At 45.9% G+C, this 22,640-nt stretch overlaps 1 protein-coding gene and 1 pseudogene across 3 annotated transcripts in view; one reads left to right on the top strand and one right to left on the bottom strand.

Moving 5' to 3' along the window:
- Copz1 (coat protein complex I subunit zeta 1) overlaps window positions 1-17,054 on the top strand; it is a 30,842-nt gene extending 13,788 nt beyond the window's left edge. Inside the window, exons 2-11 of one of the 3 annotated variants that reach the window (XR_016533878.1) lie at window positions 1,564-1,632; window positions 3,971-4,052; window positions 4,700-4,791; window positions 11,104-11,159; window positions 13,232-13,309; window positions 13,447-13,498; window positions 15,074-15,112; window positions 15,211-15,389; window positions 15,653-15,798; window positions 15,897-17,054. Coding sequence is in view for 1 of the 3 variants with exons in the window: in XM_090326781.1 (XP_090182907.1) it covers window positions 1,564-1,632; window positions 3,971-4,052; window positions 4,700-4,791; window positions 11,104-11,159; window positions 13,232-13,309; window positions 13,447-13,498; window positions 15,074-15,112; window positions 15,897-15,944 (516 nt within the window). In the remaining 2 variants the exon portion in view is untranslated. The remainder of the gene's footprint in view (window positions 1-1,563; window positions 1,633-3,970; window positions 4,053-4,699; window positions 4,792-11,103; window positions 11,160-13,231; window positions 13,310-13,446; window positions 13,499-15,073; window positions 15,113-15,210; window positions 15,390-15,652; window positions 15,799-15,896) is intronic. The other 2 variants (XR_016533879.1, XM_090326781.1) reach the window with 2 other exon arrangements.
- On the bottom strand, window positions 6,390-6,480 carry LOC150066940 (small nucleolar RNA U13; annotated as a pseudogene).
- Window positions 17,055-22,640: the final 5,586 nt, after the last annotated feature.

Raw genomic sequence — 22,640 nt, forward strand, 5'->3', positions numbered from 1 at the left:
TGTCTCATAGTATAAGAGGTAGCAGTGGAAAACATCATTAATTAGGAAGTCAAGGAATGTGCAATGAGCAGCCCTTCTATAGACACACCACCTTCTGCCCTCCTTTTTCCCCTATCCTAGTTAGCTGATTCCCTAGTTGCCAGTAGAGGAGAGAGAACACCAGGCCACTGTAGCTTCCATAGTCATATGTTTGCAGTTGAAGAAAGGAATTAAGTGCAACCATTAAGGTGGAAGCCGTGCTTCCTTTATGAGAGCTGATATCTTCATTTCAGTTCTGTGTTCTGTGTGTGTGCGCGTGCGCGCACTAGGGGTGAAACCCAGGGTCTTATGCATGCTGAGCACGTGCTTTACCACTGAGCTATACCCCCAGCCCCTCAGTTTGATTCTTGGTAATAAAAGACAACTCCCTTTTTGCTTGCTGCCTCCAGGCCCTAGGATGTTTCTCAGTTGTGCTTTTTTTTTTTTTTAATTGTTTTTTTTTTCCCTGCTTACTACCCTCAAAATTCAGATTGATTTTTGTTTTATCAAGTTAAATGATAGTGGTTAGGATATAGTAGAGAAATTGTAGAGAAATTAGATTTTGCAGGAGAGTTTTTGAATGGTATCTTATCTCTTTGGACTGTAGTATAATATGAAGTGCGTGTGTGTGTGTGTGTGTGTGTATCCATGTCCATATCCAGCCATGCAAACACTTATTCTTATTGTGTGAGTGGTTAAGTCTTGCTTTAGGCCTCAGCATTGCTACTGCATTGGGACTGCAGAAACTTCCAAGTATACTAAGGCATTTAGCGCTGTTTTCAAATGACCTCGTACAGTGCCTATTAATTACTGTGGTTGCAATCCATATCCACTTGTGCATGGGAGACTAGGGAGGGAGGGCATCTTAGAAAATGACTGTACCGGGGGCCGGGAGTTCGGCCTAGTGGTAGAGTGCTTGCCTAGCATGCATGAAGACCCGGGTTCGATTCCTCGGTAACCACATACATAGAAAAATGCTGGAAGTGGTGCTGATGCTCAAGTGGTAGAGCCCTAGCCTTGAGAAAAGTTCAAGGACAGTGCTTAAGCCCTGAGCTCAAGCGCAGGACTGACAAAAAAAGAAAATAACTGTACCTTGGTATTTGGGAATCATAGCACAAGCTACCTTGTTTAAGTTCTTTCGATGAGAGATGCTGATATTTTGATGATGCTTCTGAATCCTGGCAGTGAAGTCTTCCTCCCTCAGTCCAGTTCATCCCCAGCCATGGGAGTTTGGCCTAGTGGTAGAGTGCTTGCCTAGCATGTATGAAGCCCTGGGTTCGATTCCTCATACATAGAAAAAGCCAGAAATGGTACAGTGGGCTCAAGTGGTAGAGCTCTAGCCTTGAGAAAGCCCAAGGACTGTTCTCAGGCCCTGGGTTTAAGCCCAGGATTTGGGGGGCAGGGGAAATCTAGCTATGTTGGGATGTGGGACATACAGAAGCATCTCTGTAATCCCTCACAACCCCAGTAGGGCTAAAGGAAGGTGTTCAGCATGCCAGTGGTAGGGGGACCCTTCAAGACTGAAATATGTTCATATCTCTTCAGGAACCTTCCCTGTACACCATCAAAGCCATCCTGATTCTGGACAATGATGGAGATCGACTTTTTGCTAAGGTGAGATTCCATTTCAAATGAATTTAGAAGCAGGACAAAAACATTCTTAGATTTCAGTCTGCAGTTGACTCTATTAACCTAGATAGCATAGGGTTTTGTTTTGTTTTGGCCAGTCTTGGGGCTTGAACTCAGAGCCTGAGCACTCTTAAGGCTAGCGCTCTTACGACTTGAGCCACAGCACCACTTCCAGCTTTTTCTGTACATGTGGTACCAAGGAATCGAACCCAAGTCTTCATGCATGCTAGACAAGCACTCTTACCACTCGGCCAAACTCTTGGCCCTGTTTTGTTTGTTTTTGTGCTGATTCTTAGGGCCTGAGCACTGTCTTTTAGTTTTTGTGCTCAAGGCTAGTGGTCTACCACTTGAGCCACAGCTCCACTTCTAGGTTTTTTTTGTTGGTTTGCTTTTCTTCTGCCAGTCTTAGGCCTAGGCACTGTCCCTGAGCTCCTTTTGCTTAAGGCTAGCACTCTACCACTTGAACCACAGTGCCACTTCTGGCTTTTTCTGTGATTAACTGGAGATAAGAGTCTCACAGACTCCATGTCCTCAGATCTCAGTCTCCTGAGTAGCTAGGCATGAGCCATCAGTGCCTGGCTTAACCTATGTTATTTGACAGTATAATCTTGAGAATTCTTTTAGTAAACCTAAACTTCCTTCTGTTCCTTAGTTGTAATGTTTCCCTGCTTGTCATCAAACTTTGACCTTTGTTATTTTCTTCAAAGCAGGGCAAAGCTTGAGAACCTTGGCTCCTGAACAAAGCAGTATGTAGATGCTAGAAGCCTGCTGGGTCTATTACTCTTTCTGACCTTGTCTCTGTCTGAGTTTGCCTAGAGAATTCTCATGCAGTTCTAAGGGCCCAGTCTGAAGTTTACTGACCTCACCAAGCGTCTTACCTCCTGACTTCCCTAGTGTGATGCAGAAATGCTGCACTGAATCCATTGAAAGGGAGTAGGAAGGACACCTCTCTCCTCCCTCTATAGTCGTCCCCCCCCCCAATAGAAATTTCTTCTGTCCCTGGTGTATTAACTCCGGGCAAGTGTAGCATAAATCAATCAGCAGGTAGAGATTAGTTTAGAATTCACCAGCTGTTCCTCCCTGTAATTGGATGTAACTATGCAGGACACCTTTTGAAACAGTTATCCAGTTACTAAATGCCAGACCTGTCATAGGTCTTCAGCTGACTGCGACGGATTAGCCCCTAAAGAGCAGAACGATTTAGCAGCCCACATCTCCACCCCCTTGCAAGGGAGCATTTGGAAAGTGGGCTCAGCACCGTGCAAGACCACCCCCTGCTTCTTCTTTTTCTTTTCTTTTCTTTTTTTTTTTTTTTTTGTGAGTCATGGGGCTTGGACTGTGGGCCTGGGTGCAGTCTCTGAGCTCAGCTCAAGGCTACTGCCCTACCCTTAGAGCCACAGCCCCACATCTGGTTTTCTAGTGGTTAATTGGAGATAAGAGTCTCATGATCTTTAGTGCCAGGGCTGGCATTGAATCACAATCCTCAGATCTCAGCCTCCTAAGTAGTTAGGATTATAAGCGTGAGCCACCGGGCCCAGCCCCTGCTTCTTTCAGTTTGCAAAAAAGAAAGCTTGGGTCATAGAGACTCCAGGGCAAAATTTACCTTGCTTTTGAAGAGACTCAGTGAGTAAGGAATGGGTCTGAGCAAGTGTTGTGTACTGCAGGTTATTTCTTGTTTTCCTTGGCACTTCCCTGGCCTGGGGAAGTCCTCAATCTTAGAGGAGCTATCCCAGAATGCAGACAGGAGCAGATCCTCCTCAGAGGGCTGAGGTTTCTATGCTCAGATAGTCTTAGAAATGAGAGGTGGAAGCCGGAAACCAGTGGCTCACACCTGTAATTCTAACTATTCAGAAGGCTGAGGTCTAAGAATCACAGTTCAAAGCCAGCATGGGGCAGAAAAGTCTGACATTTATCTCCAGTTAACTAGCAAAAAGCTGAAAGTGAAGCTATGGCTCTAGTGGTGGAGTGCTAGCCTTGAGTGAGAAAGCTAAGGGACAGCATCCAGGTCCCAGTACCAGCAGAAAGAAAGAAAGGAGGGGAGGTGTGAGTGAGAAGAAGGAAGGAAGGGAGGGAGGGAAAGAGAAAGGAGGGAAGGAAGGAAGGAAGGAGAAAGAAAGAGGTAACACCATTCTTTTTTTTTTTTTTAATATTCGATGACTCACTGCTCATTCCAGCCTCTGCAGTCCCTCCTTCTCCAGGTCAATATTTCTCCCTTGTCCCATGTCTTGAAAGAGAAATCCAAGATTAGGGCACAACAAAGCAACTAATCATGCTGGGCTCCCAGCTGTAATGACACAACCCTGTCTCCTTTCTCTCTGACCAGTACTATGACGACACCTACCCCAGTGTCAAGGAGCAAAAGGCCTTTGAGAAGAACATCTTCAACAAGACCCATCGGACTGACAGTAGGTCATTTTCCTTTCACTTCCACCCCTACCCACCCGTGCTGGAGGAAACTATGGAGGAAAGGGGGTGATTGCGTGACTGCAGAAAAAGACATAATGACTCTGCCTCCTTTTTCTTTTCTTCCTCCTCCCCTCATATAATAAACTCTACAGAAATGTAATGGGGAGGTTAGTGTACCTCACGCGGGAATACCGCGCTGGAAGGTTGGCTGTTAGCTACCTGTCTAGTCCCTGGATTTATGAGCCTCACTTGACAAATTTAACTGCAGCTCTGCTTATTGTACCGCATCCATTAGGGCAGGTAAATGGAAGTCTGTAAAGGTGACCGCTCTGCATTTTCACCTCCGAAGGATCGACTAGTATCCTGTCTCCATACAAGGAAGGAAATGTGAATTGGGTGGGAGTAGGGGAGGGAAAGGTAGAGGAAAAGATACATTTAGGACCCACCTTCCCCCCCACACACATCAAGTTTGTTCTTTCCTTTTCTGGTGAGAGCCAAAATGAATAGGTCCATGTCATTCATTATAGGTTATCACAGCTTGCTTCACCTCAGTCCCAAAGAGCTGGACAGCAAGAGGTCATGGTACCTTCTGTGTCTCTACTTCCTCTTTTTGGGCTGCTCCTCACCATTTCCATCTTCCTCCCAGGTGAAATCGCCCTCTTGGAAGGCCTAACAGTGGTCTATAAAAGCAGTATCGATCTCTATTTCTATGTGATTGGCAGCTCCTATGAAAATGAGGTGAGATTCCCCATCCCTATTTGCTTTCTTTGATCCCATTTCCTAAACCACAGGCAGAACATAGTGACTGGGTTTGGGTTTCAGAGAGCCACATCCATTGGCTTCAGAGAGGGTTAATAAAGTAGTAGGAGATCCCCACCAGCCTCACAAATGGGGCCCAGCAAATGAGTTAGCCTAGATAGGAGATTTTTCTCAGGTCTATTTCTTATCCCTATAGAGGAGACACATATTTTTAACACCTTTATCTGCATAGTAGGGTTTTTCTTCGTGTTGGTGCAAAGGCTTAAACTCAAGCCCTGAGCACTGTCCTTTAGTTCTTTTCCTTAAGGCTGGTGTGCTTACCCTTTGAGCCACAGCTCCACTTCCAACTTTTTGAGGGCTAATTGGAGATACAGGTTTCAAAACCTCAGCTGGTTTTGAACTGTGATCCTCAGATCTCAGCCTCCTAAGCAGTTATAATTACAGATGTGAGCCACCAGCACCTGGCTGCACAGTATTTGGGCAGGGAGTGGGGGGTAGGATGTGGGGGAAGCAGTCCTGGGGCTTGAGCTTGAACTCAGGGTTTGGATGCTCTCCCTGAACCTCCTTGTGCTCAAAGCTAGTGCTGTATCACTTGAGCCACAGTGCCACTTCTGGATTTTTCTGAGTAGTTCATTAGAGATAAGAGTTTCACAGAGTTTTCAGTTTTCTACTCGGACTGTCTTTGAACTGCGATCCTCAGTTCTCAGTCTCCTGAGTAGCTAGGATTGTAAGTGTGAGCCATCAAGCCCTGGCTGCAGTATTTTTTTTTACAGGATTTTTTTAATTTTAAATTTTATTGTAAAGGTAATGTACAGAGCTATTACAATTACATAAGGTAAGGAATACATTTCTTTTTGAAGTGTTACTCCCTCTCCCTCATTTTCTCTAACTTCCTACCCCCCAAGTTGTAAAGTTTATTCTAAACATGTCTAATCTTTCCATTTCCTTACAAATAGGGCAATGTCATTCTTTCTGATGACATTGCATCAGAAAGCATAGAATTCCATTGTGTACCATTTTCCATTCCATTTTCTTGATCCATTTGTCCATTGAGGGGAATTTGGATTGATTCCATACCTTGGTTATGGTAAATGATGCTATAGTGAACATGCTTGTGTTGGTGGCTTTAGTGTGGCCTTGTTTGTGGTCATTTGGATCCATGTCCAGGAATGTGATTGTTGGGTCATAGGGAAACTCTGTTTAGTCCTTTGCGGAACCTCCATATTGCTTTCCAAAGTGGTTGGACAAGTTTATATTCCCACCCACCAACAGTGTAGTAATATTCCCTTCTGGCCACATCCCTGCCATTATCTATTATTACTAGTTTCTTTCTTTTTCTTTCTCTTCTTTGTTCTTTTATTTATTTATTTATTTTTTGCCTGTCCTGGGGCTTGAACTGTCCTTTGGCTTTTCTCAAGGCCAGCGCTTTACCACTTGAGCACTGCACCACTTCTGGCTTTTCTTTGCATGCAGTACTGAGGAATTGAACCCAGTTCTTCATGCATACTAGGCAAGTACTCTACCACTAGGCCAAACTCCTGGCCTATTATTAGTTTCTTGATACATATTTTTTAAAACATCAGATGGGTAATGTGCCAATGTTGTAACAGGCTTAGAGGATTACATGAGTGAAAACTTAGTCATCATGCTTATGAACCTGAAAAGAATCTTGATACTGTGGTTTTGATTTGCTTTTCTTTTATTTGCCATTCTTTTTTGGGGGGTCATGGGGCTTGAACTCTGAACCTGGGCACTGTCTCTGAGCTCTTCAGCTCAAGGCTACTTTAGCCTTACCCCTTGAATCATACCCTACTTCCCATTTTCTAGTGGTTAATTGGAGTCTTATGGTCTTTAGTGCCTGGGCTGGCTTTGAACTGAGATCCTCAGATCTCAGCCTCCTGTGTAGCTAGGATTGCAGGTGTGAGCCACCACACCCTGCTTTTTATTGGCCATTCTTATTTCTGCTTTGAACAAGTGTCTAAGTCTTTAGTCCACTTATTGATGGTGTTGTTGTTTCTTTGAGAATTTTTTTTCTTGGGGGGGTAATTTTTTTGGGCTCTTAAGTATATTTTAGATATGAGGTCCTTGTCTGATGTGTAGCTAGTAAAGATCTCCTAATCTATGGGCTTCCTTTTATCTGCCTGCTATGTCCTTTGCCATGTAGAAACTCTTCAGTATAGTACAATCACATTTATCCAGCCTTTCTTTGATTTGTTGTGTTTCTGTGCCAAGGAGCTCTAGTGTTTCCCTTATCCTTTCTCGTAATATTTCAGGGTATCTGATCTTACATTGAGGTCTTTGATCCATTTGGAATTGATTTTGGTGCAGGGTGATATATAAGGAGCTAACTTCAGTTCTTTACACATAGATAGCCAGTTTTGCCAGCACTATTTGTTGAAGAGGTTGTCTTTCTTCCATACTGTGTTTCTGGCTCCCTTATTAAAGATTAGGTAGCCAGTGGTCTGTGGGTTCATTTCTGGGTTTTCACTTCTGTTACATTAATCTTCAGGGCTGTTCTTGTGCCAATACCAAGCTGTTTTTATAACTACAGCATTGTAACAGAGTTTGAAGTTTGGTATTGATATTCTTCCAGCATAAAGGATGGTTTTTGCTATTTGGGTTCTTCTCTTATTCCATATGAATTTTTGGACTGCTTTTTCCATATCGTTGAAAAATGTTGTTGGGATTATGATGGGTATCCCATTGAATTTGTAGATAGCTTTGGGCAGTATTGTCATTTTCACGATATTAATCTTCCCAATCCAGGAGTATGGGAGGCTTTTCTTTCTCTATTTTTTTGATCAGTCATGGGGGTTGAACTCAGCTCAAGGCTAGCACTCTACCACTTGAGCCACAGTGCCACCCTGGTTTTCTGGCAGGTTAATTGGAGACAAGAGTTTCACCTTTTTGTGCCCAGGCTGGCTTTGAACCAAGATTCTCAGATCTCAGCCTCCTGAGTAGCTACGATTACAGGTGTGAGCCAGCACTCCAGGTGCATGGGAGGCTTCTATAGTTCCTTATGTCTGCTTTAATTTCCTTTTTCAGAAAAGGTTTTAAAACTTTTCATCCTAGAGATATTTCACATCTTTAGTTAATTCCAGTTAATTCCTAGGTTTTTTTGTTTTGTTTTATTTTTTTGAGGCTATTACAAGGAATTGCTTTCCTGATTTCAGCCTTGCTCTTCTCGTTGTTGGTATACAGAAAAGCTATTGATTTTTTTTTCTTTTTTTTTTGCCAGTCCTGGGCTTGAGCTCAGGGCCTGAACACTGTCCTTGGGCTTTCTCAAGGCTAGTGCTCTACCACTTGAGCCTGAGCACCACTTCCAGCGTTTTCTATGTATGTGGTACCAAGGAATCAAACCCAGGTATTCGTGCATGCTAGGCAAGCACTCTACTACTAGGCCAAACTCCCAGCCCAAGCTATTGATTTTTGTGGGTTAATTTTATACCCTGCTGCTTTGTCAAAGTTTTAGACCAGCTCAGGTAACTTAGGAGAGACATCTATAGGGTTCTTTAAATACAAGATTATGTCATCTGCAAAGACTGCTCTAGCTAAGAATTCCAGTATTACATTGAAGAGGAGTGGAAAGATCAGACATCCTTGTCCTGTTCCTGATTGGATTTGAGGAAATGTTTTTAACTTTTCACCATTAAGTATAAAGTAACACTATTAAGTATAAAGTAGACTTGTGATATACAGCTTTTATTATATTGAAAAATGCTCCATGGATTCCTAGCTTCTCAAGAGCTTTTGTCATGAAGGGGTATTAGAGCTTGTCAAATGCTTTTTTGGCTGCGTTTTTTTTTTTTTTTTTTTTTTTTTTTTGCCAGTCCTGGGCTTGAGCTCAGGGCCTGAGCACTGTCCTTGGACTTTCTCAAGGCTAGAGCTCTACCACTTGAGCCTCAGCACCCCTTCCGGCTTTTTTTTGTATGTATGTGGTACCGAGGAATTGAACCCAGGTCTTTGTGCATGCTAGGCAAGCACTTTAACCACTAGGCCAAACTCTTGGCCCCTGGCTGCGTATTTTTTAAGGTGGATTTCTGATGTGTGGTCAAGGTTGTGGGGAAATACTGGCTTCACTGATGAATTCAGGGCAATTAGTAGATTCTTTGGGTCATGTTGAAGCTGAAAGTTTACCTGACCAAGTCAACAGAGTGAATGGGACTATAGGTATAGTTCAAACCTACTTCCTTTATGCAGGAAGGATTACTTGCCTCAGATGAAAGCAATTTCTCTGAGTGAGAGTGAATTGGTAAAAAATTAACCCTTCAGGGCTGGGAGTTTGGTCTAAGGGTAAAGTGCTTGCCTGGCATGCATGAAGACCTGGGTTTGATTCCTTGGTATACATACAAAAGCCAGAAGTTAGCTGGGCGTTGGTGGTTCATGCCTTTAATCCTAGTACTCAGGAGGCTGAGATCTGAGGATCTCGGTTCAAAGCCAGCCTGGGCACTAAAGAATACTAAAGAACGTGAGATTCATATCTCCAATTAACCACTAGAAAACGGGGTAGGGGGGCAATAGCCTTGAGCTGAATTGCTCAGGAACTGTGCCCAGGCTGAGAGTTCAAGCCCCAAGCCTCACAAAACAAAATAGAACAAAAAGAAAAGCCAGAAGTGGTGCTGTAGCTCAAGTGGTAGAGCACTAGCCTTGAGGTAAAAGCCCAAAGATGGTGCTCAGGCCCTGAATTCAAGCCCCAGGACTAGCAAAATAAAAATAAATAAACAAATAAACAAAGAAAAATAAACCCTTCAATAATAGTCTTCCAGAGTAAAAGTTTGGGAGCCCTGCCTCCTGCTGAACACTCATTGCTGCTTTAAGTACTTAGTAAAGTACATTTTTGCAGCACTTCTGTGACATACAGGCAGTAGTGTCTTTGTGTTACCAATGAGGAAACCAAATAAGAACTGTATGAAATTGGTTGTGCTTGACCTTTGTCAAACTACCAAAGTGGCAGTTTCATGGGGTCGGCTTAATAACTCTGAGTCATACACCAGGAAAATGGCTCAGCCGAGATTGAAGTCCAGATCCATCTGACTGGAAAGTCAGATGCCCAGCTTAGGTGTAGTTCAGTGTCAGAGCATGTTTAAGGTCCTATGTTTGATCCTCAGTGCCACCCAAAGGAAAAACCAAACAAATCCCATACTCTTTCCAATAATTCTGCTGCCTTCCTCTGACCTTACTTGTTTGGTTAATGATTTCTCTATCTGATATGTGGATGGTTACGACAGCAAATTGCTCTTTGGCCTTCTGGCTAAAAAAGACCTCAAGAAGCTAATTGAAAGGACCTCCAGGATATTGAAACAAAAGCCATATAACGAATGATTGTTGTCCTTAATGTACTATGTTGTCTCTCATCTCCTTTGCTGTCCCTTGGTTATCTCATATTGTTATAGTATCTCACTTTGTTATCTGATATATTGAATTTATTTGTATTTGGTTATTTGAAATTTGATAGGGAAGGGGGAAAATCAAGATGGTTGAGGGGTGTGGGGGGGGAGGGAAATGGGTAACAAGACATGTGAAAGGGTATCAATGTACGTGAATTAATGCACCTTCTATCTGGCAAATATCATATAACCCTTTTACTAATTACAATAAAAAATGCAAAAAAAATAAAATTTTTAAATATGAAAAAAAAAGACCTCAAATTAGGGCCTCATTTGCCTTCTTTTTTTTTTTTTTTTCATTACTAGAGAGTAAACATAGTTCTTCCCATGAGCTCTTTTCTTTTCTTTCTTTTTTTTTGCCAGTCCTGGGGACTGAACTCAGGGCCTGAGCATTGTCCTTGGGCTTTCTCAAGGCTAGCACTCTACCACTTGAGCCACTACACCACTTCCAGCTTTTTCTATGTATGTGGTACCGAGGAGTGTAACCTGGGTCTTTGTGCATGCTAGGCAATCACTCTACCACTAGGCCAAACTCTCAGCCGCCATACATGAGCTCTTTTCTGTAGGCAAGTGCTGTACCACGTGAACCACACTCTCAGCTATTTTGTGTCATAGTTTGTTTCTGAAATAAGGTCTTACTAAGTTTTTGCCTGGGCTGGCCTCAAACCTGCAATCATCCTACCCCATCTCCCAAGTAGCTGGGATTACAGATCAGCACCACCACGTGTGACCAGTGAGAAACCACAGGTTCTCTTCCCCAAATGCTCTCTTCCACACTGTATTTTTTATCCTTTGTAAAAGCCTGTGTGTTTTGATGCTTACTGACTTATAGGAGTTTGTTTTTGTATAGTGGTTTTCAAGGACTTGACCCTTCTGGTTTTGTCTTTTTTTTGCCTCCCAACAGCTGATGCTTATGGCTGTTTTGAACTGCCTGTTTGACTCCCTGAGTCAGATGCTGAGGTAAGCAGCCATTGTTGATGTTTGTTTAGTCCAGGGATTTATAGGGGATTGGCAGAGGATCCACAGTATTGATTTAGTTAAGAAGTTGGAGCCCCGACCATAAGTTGGTGGCTCACACCTGTAATGCCAGCTACTCTGGAGGCTGAAATCTGAGAATCACAGTTTTAAACCAGCCCAAGCAGGAACGTCCATGAGATTTCTCCACCCACCCCCACCAGTCCTGGGGCTTGAACTCTGGGCCTGGGTGCTGTCCTTGAGCTTCTTTTGCTCAAGGCAGGTACTCCATTACTGAATCACAATGTCACTTTCCCACTTTTTTGAGTGGTTTATTAGAGGTAAGAGTTTCACATGCGGCAGTAGCTCACCCCTGTAATCCTAGCTACTCGGGAGGCTGAGATCTGAGGATCATGGTTCAAAGCCAGTCCAAAGCCATGAGACTTTATCTCCAATTAATCACTAGAAAATGTGAAGTGGGGCTGTGGCTCCAGGGGTAGGGGGGTAGCCTTGAGCTGATGGACTCAGGGAGAGCACCCAGGCCCAGAGTTCAAGCCCCATGACCCACAAAAAAAAAAAAAAAAAAGAAAAAGAAAAGAAAAAAAGAAACTCACAGACTTGACTTTCCTGCCTGGGCTTCTAACCATGATCCTTGGATCTCAACCTCCTAAGTGGCTAGGATTACAGGAGTGAGCCAACAGAGCCTGGCTTCTGTGAGACTGTTACTTAAACACCAGGAGAACAAAAAGGCTAGAAGTGGAGTTATGACTCAAGTGTTAGAGTACTAGCCTTGAGTACAAAAGCTCAGATACAAAGCCCAGACCCTAAGTTAAGCCCCAGGACCCAGCAAAGGAAAAAAAGGTGGGGGGGGGGATTCTATTTCAGAGGAATTCATACTGAAAGGGAGAACTAGAAGGAGATTCTATTTAGGAAGAAGATTCCCTATGAGGAACAGCAGCCCTCTATGTCTCCCGTTGCCATCCTTAGCTTGTTAGACTTTTAAGTCTCCTCTCTGTGCTTTCTGGCTTCATTCCTTGTATTAGAAATAGGGAGAGGACAAGATACAAGGAAGAATCCCAGATGAAGTATGTACCTTGGCATTGGAGGTAACACCTTCAGTGTTCCTCTTTTGGCTGTTAGTTTTCCCCTCTACAGAAAAGGAAGAATGTGCCATTTGCTTTCCTTCACTTTTTTCATTTTCCTCTATTCCCATGTACATGGGGCAAGAAAAGAGACATAAGATACTTTTCCTGAAAACACCTAAGGCTGTGAACTTCATCTCCCCACAGCAGCTCCCCAAGTGAACCTAGTTCAGACAGCCATCTGGAGCAGAGGAGCAGAGGAGCAGAACAGCGGGCGTTCTCAGCCTCACAAAATCAGCAGGGTGAAGGCTCAGGTTTCTTCAGGAAGGGGGATGATTTATTTCTTAGCCAGGTGAATGAGTAGACTTAATTTCAGGTAATCCAGTGAAAGAGTCAAACTAATGGATGTGACAGGCCACATGCACCAACTAGTGGCTGGAAGATGGGGACCCTGACTGTTTTTAGACCCCTTGTTGGGCCTCTTTTCCAGGCCTGAACAGCACTGGTGAGGGAAGAGGATGTGGGGGAAGGGTTACAGAGGCTGGAGGATGGTCAGAGCCTTAGTTTATTTGTAACCCTTTCCAGCAATCTACCACCTTCAGATTGAATTTTAGCTCTGTTTTCTTTATTCTACCCACTGATGTCTGTGAGTGTAAGCAATGTCAAGAACAGCATCATAGCAGGTAGGAAAGAAGCAATAGCTCTGGATAGTCAAATCTGTGATTAGTCAGAAATTGTGTTTTGAATCTCTTAACTGACATCCCCCCACACCTTTTTTTTTTTTTTGTATTGGGGATTGAACTTGGGCATGCTAGGCAAGCACTTTACCACTGACCTCTTTTCCTGGCATTCCTAATCCTTACTCAGCAAACAAGGATGGGAAAAGGTTTCAAGTAGATTAGCTAAAAACTTCTCTGCATTAGTCAGGATGGAGACATTTATTGCCTAATTTAGAGTCCCCTGTTCAGACAGTGATTTTTCTCTTCTTGGGGGCAGGAAGAATGTAGAAAAGCGAGCTCTGCTGGAGAACATGGAGGGGCTCTTCTTGGCTGTGGATGAAATCGTAGATGGAGGGTAAGTTCTCTGTCCTGGATCTGGAGTGGGAAGGTGGAGTTGCTGCCCAAGTGGCACGAGTGGTCAGAGAGCCTGCCCCTACCGTAAGTTGATCTCCAAGATAGAGTGAACAGGGATCCCTTGTTTGTCTTTTGTAGGGTCATCCTAGAGAATGATCCCCAGCAAGTGGTACATCGAGTGGCTCTAAGGGTAAGTGGGAATGCACCTCCCTGTCTCCCCATCTAAATCCTCAAGCGTCCTCCAGAGCTAGACCTGCTGATAGGTCTAAGCATCAGGGCTGATAGGGTACACACTACCTTCTCCTCTCTCTCACATACACATAGCCTTCTCCACCCTTTCCATCTTAGTGTCTCGAAGAAGGCCCTTTATTTCTTCCCCTAATACAGTACAGATGGTCCTAACGTAAGCCGGGCACACTGGTGGCTCATATCTGTAATCCTACCTACTCCTCAGGAGGTGATCATGGTTCAAAGCCAGCCTGGGCAAGAAAGTCCCTGAGACTCTTATCTCCAGTTAACACCAGAAAACCAAAAGTGGAACTGTGGCTTAAAATGGTAGAGCACTAGCCTTGAGCAAAAAAAGCTCAGGATTGCCTAGTCCCTGAGTTCAAGCCCCATGACTGACAAGGAAAAAAAAATTACAATATGCACAAAATGGACACTGAGTGTGTATGTATTAAATGCATAATGAAATAAAATTTTAAAAATATTCAGAGTTCTGAAACTCTTAAGAAACCTGAGATTATTTTGTTTTTCACTCTTTGAGGATGATTTTCCTTTTTCTTTTTGTGCTAGTAGGGCTTGAGCTCAGTGCCTTGCAGCCTCATTTGGCTTTTTACTCCAGGCTGATACTCTTACCACTTGATCCACACCTCCACTTCCATCCTTTTCCCAGATTTTTCAGTCTTGGTTGGCTTCAAACCATGATCCCTAGATCAAAGACAGCTAAATAGCTAGAATTACAGGTGTAAGCCACAAAGTCTTATGTAATCCATCAGGAAATACTTACATGCCAGTACCTCAGTATTCCTGTGCTAGTGATAAACCAGAAAGGAGCCTTTGAATTAACTATAGAAGGCTCCAGGTCTGCTGGAAGATCATAGTGAATGCAAAAAGGGGGGCCACCTGCAAATTGTGGGGTGCAGAGATGTGTGAGCAAAGCAGATCTCCCCAGTCACAGAATGTCCTGGCTCTGACCTCCATAAGAGTAAAGGCTTACAGTGCCTGATAATGGGAAATCTTTTCCCTTAACTGCCGTGGGCTGCATTTGCATAGTTTAATCTTCTCCTCTAACATATGTCTCTATGTGGCAAGAGAGAGGGTCCCCCCCACGAGCTCCCCCCCATCCCTTCTTGGGCTGCTGTTGCAGCAGTTTATTTCTTCAAATTAACATTCTGTCGTTACCCATCAGGCCTTGCGGGATCCATTAAACTACCCCTGGCTCCCCCTCATCCTTTCCCCAGTGATATTGATATTCAGGCGAGGTCTTCTCTGACTAGGGAATCATGTTCCCCCCCACACCCCAAATTGAGGGAGTTGAGGATCAGATAACCTGCTGATTACTGGGAATGGAATAAATCTTTTAAGAAGTCCTCGTGCCTTAAAATATAGAGGATGAATGAAATGACCCTTTTGTGTGTTCTTAAGTCCCTCTGGCTCAGTAAAACTAAGGCTCAGTCCCTGAAAGTTTGCTTCAGTTTAGAGGGTCAACCCTTTCTTCCCTACTTCTAGACGGCAGTGTAAGTGTTTGCAATCTGTTGTACAGGGTGAAGATGTCCCTCTTACGGAGCAGACTGTGTCTCAGGTATGACTTTCTCCCTAGAATAGTTCACCCCAATCCACCAAGTCTGAAAGAGGCCACCGATGGACTGACTTGTCCTCCTCGGCTCCTTCTTATTTCAGGGAAGTGGAACTCATAAAGCCTGGTGCCCCCACTCCCCACTCCTCAGTCCTCTCTCAGCTTCCTGTGAGCCATGGCTGTCAGCTTTCTTCTGTACCCTTCAAACCCTCCCTGCCTGATGTCTCCTTCAGTGATTTATTCCCCAGCAGAGGCTTGCCTTAAGCAGATGGTCTGTGTGCATGTGAGCTCTCTCTCTCTCTCTTTCTCTTATTATTCAAATGAGGGCTAAGCTGAAAATGCATATTCTAGCATATGAAGGTTTTGCAGATCCATCCTGCTGCCTCTGTTGCAGATAGACTGTCTACCTGATGTGGGGAGCCAAGGAGGGGTTCTGGTTTTAAATGGCTTAGAATTCTCACCAAGAAGAGCATCTGGATGTATAACCCCCTCTCTTCAACATATATCCAGTAACTCCCAGTTGCTTTTTTTTTTCTTTCCTCTCAGGTATACCTCCTCTCTCTTCATCCCCCCAGTGGATTTGAATTTGGGGGGAATTTTCCAAACTGACAATCCTAGGGCTTTAGAGAGCTTCTTCCTATTCTACTACCTATGGGGATTTTCTATTCCCTGTTCTTCTAAGGAGAGGGAAGGCAAGTGAAGGGAAGGAGAGCCCTCCCCCACCCCTTTACCCCCCAGTCCCCACCCTGCTCCTTGAAAGCCTTACTCAGTGCTGCCCTTGTCTCTGCAGGTGCTGCAGTCAGCAAAAGAACAGATCAAGTGGTCCCTCCTTCGGTGAAGACACCCCCTGGGCCTGGCACCTCCCCCCTTCCCCCCTAGAAATCTGCATGTCTGCTGTGACTTCTCAACCAGTTACCAACTGCTGCTCTCAGGGTCATCTCGGGGATCACAGGGATCCTTCAACTTTCATCCTATCTGGGGTTGTCCTTCCCAACACCTTCCCATTCCTTCTTTTCTCTGGAAGTGAATTTCCCAGCCCATTTGGATACTGCAGGACAAGGAAAGCACCCTTTTCCTGCTTAGATAGGATTTTGTTCCATGCTCTCCTACCCCCACATTCTCTCCACTCAGCTTCTCTGTCCTTTGCTGTGACTGTACTACATATCAAAATAGAGAAAGAATGTGTTTCCTCCTTTTAGCCCATGTGTCCAAACAGGGCAGAAGGTTTCTTTCCTGTGGTAGGGGCTGGCAGAGGTGCATCCAGTCTAGCCTCTGCTCACTTACTGGCCTCTGTGTCTTCTCCCAGTTCTGCTGCCCTGTCCTCTGCTGTGGAAAAGTTTGGGAACAGCTTATAGGGGGAAGACAAAGTGGTGGAAGACAGGGCTTACCGAACTGTACTGGCTTGGGGGAGGTCATTCTAGGTGTGGGTCCATGACTTGTACCTTGCCTTGGCCTTTATTAGTGCCTGGCTTATTCTCACTGTGCCCTACAGCACTGGCAGCCCCTGGAACTAAAATGCATTCTAGATTGGGGAAGAGACTCAGAACCAGTGAAGGGAAGGACTAGATGACTTGGGCTTTGTAACTTACTTCACCATGGCCATATTGGCTCCTCTGCCTTGGGTCCACCACCTGCTCTTTTCCTCAGCCTCCTGTAAAAGCTGAGTGTCCAAGCTCTTCTCTCCAGGTGATTGAGGCAGTGCCTTTGCTAGGGAACCCCATTTCACCAGGAAGGTGGAGGTACAACTGTTCCCCTTGACCCCCAACTCCTTCCCTACCAAAATGTCCTAGAAAAGCCTTCCTGAGACTTCTGCTCCACCCACTAACTGCCAACTCTGAAGTAGAGCAGACAGCAGGGCATATCAAGGGGCATCCGGTGTGGGAGACTTACCCCTTCCTATACTGTTCTGTGCAAAGAAGAATAAAACGGACTTTTTCTTTTCCCCAAACTGCCTTTGTGTGATTTTTTTTTCTGTTCCCCTTCCTCTTTTTGGCAGCTACTCCTATTCCTCCAGCCTCCCCCCCCCCATCTTGTAATATGACTTCCCCCCTCCTACCTCAGAGACTTGCCAGCAACCCCCACCCCCATCCCTAATTTACAGAGCTGTTTGCCTCCTTGGCATTTCTCCGTCCCCTCGCCTGGAAATTGGCGCCAGGGGTGGGGTGGGGATGGTATTTTCTCAGTGGGAGTCTCAGGGAACTGAGTTCTCCCCACCACCACCCCCAAAGCCAGCTGCCTGCTCCCGCCTCTGCCATTAGTAACCCGGAGACGCGCACCTGCGTGGGGGCTCTCCTCCAGCCCCTGCTCCCTTCCTGAACCTCCCACTCCTGCTCTGAAACTGCGCTGAGCGGGTTATTTATCGGAGCCAGCTCTGCTCCAGAAGGTCAGGACGGTGGTGTAAATAACCTCTTCTCGCCATTTCCCCGTCCCTCCAGAGCCAGCTCCCTTCCCCCTCCTCCACCTTTATTCGCACAAATGAATGTAGCTGGCTGGCGCGGAGCCTGGCCCTGCATCTTAATGGGGCGGTGAGCTCACAAGATGGATTTAGCTAGGGGTTTTTATGGTTGCTGCGGCGACAGGAGAATGCTTTGGTTTTCTTTCCCCCTTCCTCTGCAGGATTTTAAGGGGGTGGGCGAGGGAGTCCTCCTCTCCAAGGCGATTTGAAGGGTCTCTTCAGTCACCTCTACTGCTCACAAAATGTGTCTGTAATTCTAGGATTATGCATGTGAGATTGAATTAGTGCATCCAAAAAGATGAGGGGAAAAAGGTGCAGAAATGGTGAGCCATCCAGAGCACCAGGATGTGAAATCTGGAGATGGCTGGCCAGTCTTGTCTGATCCCCTGGAGAAACCTAGCAAATCAATCCCAGAAATCGTGGGGATGTCAGGGCCCCAGACCCTTTACCACACACAGAAAAGATGTTTGTGGGTAACACCCTGGCTTTGCCTAAAGCCTTGCGTTGGAAGTCTTGGGTGGGAAAAGGCTTAGAATCTCCTGTTTTTGCCTGACCTGCAGAAAAACAGGCCTGGGAACTGTCAGCATTGTCCTTGGGCTTTCTCAAGGCTAGTGTTCTACCGTTTGAGCAACAGCACCACTTCTGGCTTTTTTTGTGTTATGTGGTACTGGGAAATTGAACCCAGAACTTCATGCATGCTAGGCAAGCACTCTACTACTAGGCCAATGTCCCAGCCCCAGCCTTAGCATCTCAACTAGATTCTCATAACCTGTCCTGCCACTGGGGAATACGGACAGTTGGTGATGGTGTGTGGAGTGGTGTTCCAGTTCCCAAATGTGGGATTCTCTGAGCTTTGGTTTCTTTCTAATTGTGTTTCCCACAATTAGGACTGGGACATGGGTGTTGTAGGCCTGGCCAGTCCTCCTTGGTCCCTTTCTGTCTGCTTGTGGGCCTCTGCCTTTCTGTGAGCATTTCCCTCTTCCCCAGGAGACCCTAGGGAGTTGCTCCTCCCTCTCTCCCCCTTCCTCTTTGGCTGGGAAAGTGACTACAGCCTGGATGGTGCCAGACACCTGCCTGCCAGATGTGGCAGTTCTCTGCACACACCCCATCCCAAAAAAAAAGTTTCTTCTTTCCCTATCCCACTGAGCTGAGGCAAAGGAAGCCCCCCCCCCATAGGGTGATTTACTACCTCAACCTCTCCTCCTCAAGTGCCCCCCCCCACTCAGGCTCCTCTCTCTCCCTCCCTGTAGTAGCCATTCCTATCTTTTCCCACCATGTCCAAAGCCACCTCCACCCACTCCCACTACAGGGTGCTGAGCTAGGCAAGCCTCCAAGCCTCCGCTTCTTCTCAGACTAGAGGAGGGGCATGGTGATTGGCCTCAGCTGCACCCTTGGGAGAGTTCAACAGCATGGAGGCTGAGGACAGTGGCATCCAGAGCTGATGTCATTCTCACCAGGGGAGGAGGAGAGGAAGGGAGGCAGTGGTGTGCAGCAGAGGAGGCTAACCAGCACTCTAGGGCTGTCTGCAGTTGAGAGAGCCCTCTGAGACGTTCCTGAGTGGATCATACAGTGCAGGATTGTGGCATCATGGTGAACATGACCATTTTGTTTCCCTGTCAGGGTTTCTAGACCTTGTCTCTGTATTTGTGTCTCATGTAGATGCCCCTCTGCTCCTTTCTTCCACATACTCCCACGGAGCTTTAGTCCTTCCTCCCTCCACCCCCACTTTCTCCATGTGCACATGTGTGTGTGTGTGTGTGTATGTGTGAATCCTGGGACTTGAATTCAGCTGTTCTTTTGCTCAGGGATAGTGCTCTACTATCCCTGAACCACAGCTCCACTTCAGTTCTTGGGTAATTAATTGGAGATAAAGAATCTCATGGACTTTCCTGCTCAGACTGGCTTGGAACTGGGAGCCTCAAATCTCAACCTCCTGAGTAGCTAGGATTATAGGCATGAGCCACCAGCACCTGATCTGGCTTTGTTCTTTTTAATGTTTATCTTTCTGTGTCTCTTCTTTCTATCTCCTCCCTTTCATCCTCTCTCCCTTAGTTATATTTTTCTTTCTGGTTTCCTCTTGGCCTCCACTTCCTCCATTAAAGCAAAGATGACTGAGGTGCTCAGACCAGTCTTCTAAGCTAGGATCCACACAATGTTTCTTTTTCTCTTTCCCATCTCTCCTTGAAGTCTGATTTCCTGTTTCCCTTCGGTCAGGACAGTGTTCATGGTGGGACTTAAGTGGGGGTTATAGGCAGGACATATGGACAGTCTAAGGAAGTAGGAAAGGGAGAAGAGAGGAACATCAAAAGAAGGAAAGAGAAACTAGAGAGAAAAACTAAGAGGCACAGAGAGTTAGCAGAAAGGAGAATACTGCGCTGGGAAGGTGAGAGAAACAAAGAAGGCCAGAAGGCTGGGAGCAGAGAGAAAGAAATGGAGAGGTGCAGACAGGAAAGTCACATCAAGAGAAGACTGCTGGGGAAGGAGGGGCCAGGCGAGGGGAAGGCTGGCTCTCCTGGGCTCCTTCCTGCTGACAGGTCATAAATCCTGTGTGTGTGTGTGTGTGTATCTACGTGCCCCTGTGTGGTGTGTGTGTATGTGTGTGTGTGTGTGTGTGTGTACGTGCCCCTGCGCACAGACTTCTGCATTTACACATGGCACATGGTAGGGATCTGATGTGGGGAAAGGAATTTCTATACAATTACTCTCTATTTTCCTGTAGCAGCCTCTTGCCTTGAGGCACTCCATTTTAACCCTCCCTCCCCCTTGCAAACACATCCCAGAATTCCTGGTACTCCAGAGAGCAATTCTGAAGGTACTTCCAACATTGCAGAGATCCTGGCTTTCTCACTTGGAATGCAAGCTTGCTGGAATGTCTTGGATCCATAGAATAACCGAGAGGCCCCCGCCTCCCCTCACCACCCACCCCATGCCTGCCCACCAGCTGGTCATGTCCATCTTCTCTTCCCACTCTCCTTATAAGTCCCCCTCCTCCACTCTGATCCCTCTCCCAGCCTCTGACCCCCAGGCTGCCAGGGGCTTGGGTCAGCAGAGAGACAAAGACAGGATTTATCACCAGTATAGAGAAACAGCCAGAGACCAGGGCTCAGGGCAATGGCTGAACTCCCAGTGGTGGGAGGGAACACTAGGCGAGGGGCTGAAAGGATGGCGCCTCAGAACTCCCAACTTCTACTCCATTCCTGCTTTCTCCTTCTATCTAGAGAGCACAGGACAGAAAAGAAGGCAACCCTGAGACATTTTTTGACCTCAGAAGGAAAACCTGAGAGAAGGGAACAGGTGAAAATTGACTTATGAATACCCAGGAAGAGTTAGAAGCCAGAGGCACCAATAATTTTTAGAACTAGGAAAGAATTCAGGTAGATCACTGTAGCAGCAGATGAGATTTGGAAGTCTGTCCTCTAACAGAGAGAGGGATTCACAAGGCAGACTCTGATCCACAACTGGGCCAGAAAGAAGAGTTTTAAGCTGGGCCCTGAGGTCTCACACTTGTAATCTTAGCTACTAAGGAGGTTGAGATCTGAGGATCAAAGTTCAAAGTCAGCCTGGGCAGGAAAGTACAGGAGTCTCTTATCTCCAATTAACCAGTCAAAAGCCAGAAATGGAGCTGTGGCTCAAGCAGAAAAGCCCATGCAAGAGCACAGGAGTTTCTGGGTTCAAGCCTGGGGCAGGAGGGGGGAAGGGAGGAGGTATAGGGTCTTTGAAAATGAAGAAAAAGAAATCCTTGCAAGGTGCCAGTAGCCCACACCTGTAATCTTAGTAACTCAGAAGGCTGAGATCTGAAGATCAAGGCCAATCCCTGGTGGACACGTTGGAGAGACTCATCTCCAATTACCCACTAAAAAATCAGCAGTGAAGGTGTGGCTCATGTAGTAGAGTACTAACTAGCTTTGAGAAACAACAACCAGGGACAGTGCCTAGGCCCTGGGTTCAAGCCTCAGGACTTGCACCAAATTTGGGAGTTGGGGGAGGAGAGATCCTTAGCCAAGGGTCACTAGCTCTAACCCCTTTGGGAAAATCTTTATCTCAAAGATCTTCAGCTCTCTCCTGAAAGGGGGCAGCCAGACCCCGCCTCACAGTAGTACACTATTGGCCTAAAATCTCTAGGCAGACTGTGTATGTGTGTGTGTGTGTGTGTGTGTGTGTGTGTGTGTGTGTGTACCTGTGTGTGCACCACAGAAGCACATGCATAAGGGAAGGGAATGGTACAACCCAGGAATTTCTGAGGAACCAGTGTATATCTTCAGTGGATGGATGGATCCTACAGCTTCCTAACTGACTTAGCTCGGTGTTCTGTGGCCCCTCACCAGGATCTAGGAATTCTGACTGAGGGTCTCAATCCTCCCAGCTCCCAGCACCCAACATGCTGCTTCTTATAATCCCACCATCCCATTCCTGCTCAAGGTGAGGGAAAACCCATGGCCTCCTCTCAAACTCGTAGGCAAAGTGAGCTGACCCTGGCTCATACCTGGATCCAAGAGACTTGGATCTAAGGATCAATGTCAGTCTGGAAAGGAAAACCCAGACTCTTATTTCCAGTTAACAACAGAAAACCAAACAAAAGCTGGAAAGGGAGCCATGTTTCAAGTAGTAAAGTCTTGAGCAAAAAGCTCACAGATCAAATCCAGGCCCAGAGTACAAGCCCAGGCCCTGAGTGTAAGTCCCAAGAGCAGCACACAAACAACAACAAAAAACTTTTATGAAAAGGGAATCACAAAGTTGGAAGCTTTACTGAGAAAGGATCGGTGGAAGACTGGGAGAAAACAAAAGAATTGCAGTTGGAGGGGGACTGAGCTGGGCAAGGAAAAAACAGGAAAAGGGAGAAGGGAGTTTCTCTTTTTTCCTTACTCCCCCTTCCCCCAATTGAGGAGGCAGATTTACAACCTTGCTTTGGGGAGGTGGGGGGGGTGTGTGCATAAGGAAGACAGATCTGTAGTTCTGCCCTCTGAGTGTCTGGGTACTTAGCTTTAACTTCCCCATTAGCATCAATCCCCATCTCGCTGCCCATCCGTCTTCTGACATCAGCTCCTTCCCCTCTCTGTAGCCCAGGCTTTCTGACCCTAA

The sequence above is a fragment of the Megascapheus bottae genome, chromosome 2 (assembly GCF_031878675.1).
Source record: "Megascapheus bottae isolate mThoBot1 chromosome 2, mThoBot2.hap1, whole genome shotgun sequence".
NCBI lineage: Eukaryota > Metazoa > Chordata > Mammalia > Rodentia > Geomyidae > Megascapheus > Megascapheus bottae.